Source organism: Penaeus japonicus, unplaced genomic scaffold (assembly GCF_977035675.1).
Source record: "Penaeus japonicus unplaced genomic scaffold, GWHDUDI00000001_assembly GWHDUDI00000009, whole genome shotgun sequence".
NCBI classification, from domain to species: Eukaryota; Metazoa; Arthropoda; class Malacostraca; order Decapoda; family Penaeidae; genus Penaeus; species Penaeus japonicus.
Window position 1 is genome coordinate 44497881 of NW_028234411.1, and position 2500 is coordinate 44500380.

Sequence of the window (2500 nt, forward strand, 5' to 3'; positions counted from 1 at the left end):
TAATCCTTGCCAATTGGGGTGTGTGGATAATCCATGAAACATAATTGGGTCGTTGTGTAAAAGGTTCGGCGAACACTGCCCTACCGTAAATATAATTTTGAAGGCCACATCTTCGGCAGGACATCGACTTCATCCTGTGGACAGGCGACCTGATTCCGCACAACCTCTGGAACACGTCTCGGGAGGGCAACCTGGACGTAACTCGCCAGGCCGTCCAGATGATCAAGGACAGCTTCCCGGGCATCCCTGTGTTCCCAGCCGTCGGCAACCACGAGGCTCATCCCGTCAACGCGTGAGATACAAACAGTACTTAATAAAAACGGCACACCTGGTCATACATCGACCCAAACGCAGTGCTAGTCCCTAAAGTGGGTGTTAGAGCGTGACAGATCCTCATTTGTGTTGGTGTTGCAGTTTCCCGCAACCGTACATCGACAACGAATTCGACATCTCGTGGCTGTACGACGAGATCGCGGCGCTGTGGGCGACGTGGCTGCCGGAGGACGTCGCCGCCAGCGTCACCTACTCCGCCTTCTACTCCACGCTCATCAAGCCGGGACTCCGAATCCTCTCCATCAACACGAATTACTGCTACAGCTTCAACTGGTGAGTCGGAAACAGGAAGCGCGGGCTGAAAGAGTGCTGATAGTGATGATAATGTTGAAGAACTTTACATTATCATCATTATCATCATCGCCAAAATAAGTATGTTTTTTTACCATTACCATTATTATGGAATAGTTATCAATGTCAATCTTCATCATAATAATCATTATTATTACTACTATCATATTTTTGTTATTATCATTATAATTCTCTTATTATCATCATCATTATCATTGTTGCTATTTTTTGTTGTTATTGTTATTCTTACTATTGCTACTGTTATTATAGCCATTTCTATTGTTACTGTTATTATTGCTATCTCTTCTTTTCATAATCATCAACATTATGATATTGTCATTTTTCATCATTATCATTATTATTGATTTCACTGTAATTTTCGTTGTTGTCAATACGGGTAGGATTACAACAACTGTTATAGTCTTTTGATGCTTTTATTGCAGTTGCTGTTGGTATCATTTCATTTTTATCGTTATTATTGGTAGTAACATCAGTGTCATTATTGACATTGGCTTTGTATGATGATTACTGTAATTGATATCATAATTGCCATTAGTATTCATCATATATATATGTATATGTATATGTATATATATATATATATATATATATATATATATATATATATATATATATACACACATATACAATATATGTGTGTGTGTGTGTATGTGTCTGTGTGTGCTCATGCGTGTGCGTGTGTCTGTGTCTGTGTGCGTATGCGTGCGCATGTGCGTGTGCGTGTGTGAGTGTCTGTGTGTGACATATATATTTACATATACACCCCCATTCTGCAGGTGGCTGCTGTACGACGATGTGGACCCTGCGTCGGAGCTGGCCTGGATGGCCGAGGAGCTCCAGCGCGCCGAGGACGCCCACGAAAAGGTGTACGTCATCAGCCACCATCCGCCTGGACACCGCGACTGCTCCAAGAACTGGAGTCACCAGTATAACAGGATTGTACACAGGTAGTGAACGCGAAGGGAGTTCTGAAAAGCTTTCGAGGTTTGTGTAGCTCGACTATGTTTAACGCACTGATAAACTAATGTTTTTATCATGCGATGCACAGACTGTAAGAGCAGATAACATGATTTAGGGGTTATTTTTAGGACATCAGACAAGTACCCTTCCACCAGGAAACCGTAATATTTTCTTTCGTAGAGGTTGGTTGTATCTGTGGCTTTTGCTGCCCTGTGTGTCATCATTTGGATTGATTCCTTTCGTATTTGATCATTTGTGTGATGTCATCGGCATACAAATGATGACCGATGCCATGTTTGCAGTTTATTTACCTGTAGCTTTAGCAGTCTCGTTTTTTATGTGAATCGTGGATGTGGAACAATCCTGCAGATAATCTTGTGAGATGTTGTTCAAGTGCTGTTTCAATATCTCTGTACCATTTCTGAAGTTCTTAGTCAATCTCTTCCAGATATGTGTTTCTCAGTCTAAGCTGCAGGCTGAGACTGGAGGTTTTCTTTAAATTCAACCCAATTAGCTGCTATAAAATTATATTTTTTGGTATTCAGGATTTTCAGTATTGAGATGGATGATGGATGATCGCTTGTGCTTGCAAGTTGCATGGCCCGGTTCCACTGTGGTACGCTTCACTGTTGCAAAGGGCAATGTCAGGTGTAGTCGGTGTGTTCGCCCTGGTGCAGAAGTCTGGTCCCACGTGGATTGGAACACCATCGTCAACCTTCCTTGCAATACAATTGCCACCTAGATTATCTGCTCTGTTCTTTAGTGTTGGATGGCTTGACATTTAGGTCTCCCACTATGTATGTTGGTATTCTTCATCGAAATACTTGATATAGATCTTGCAGGGGAAGAAGAGCTATTCTTGGTAGCAAGTACATAGTTTCCAGTGAATAGAATC

At 41.8% G+C, this 2500-nt stretch overlaps 1 protein-coding gene across 1 annotated transcript in view; it reads left to right on the forward strand.

Annotated features, from left to right (window-relative positions):
* LOC122268093 (sphingomyelin phosphodiesterase) overlaps positions 1–2500 on the forward strand; it is a 6401-nt gene that overhangs the window by 2440 nt on the left and 1461 nt on the right. Inside the window, exons 7-9 of the mRNA XM_086540151.1 lie at positions 120–292; positions 415–606; positions 1422–1592. Coding sequence (XP_086396277.1) covers positions 120–292; positions 415–606; positions 1422–1592 — 536 coding nt within the window. The remainder of the gene's footprint in view (positions 1–119; positions 293–414; positions 607–1421; positions 1593–2500) is intronic.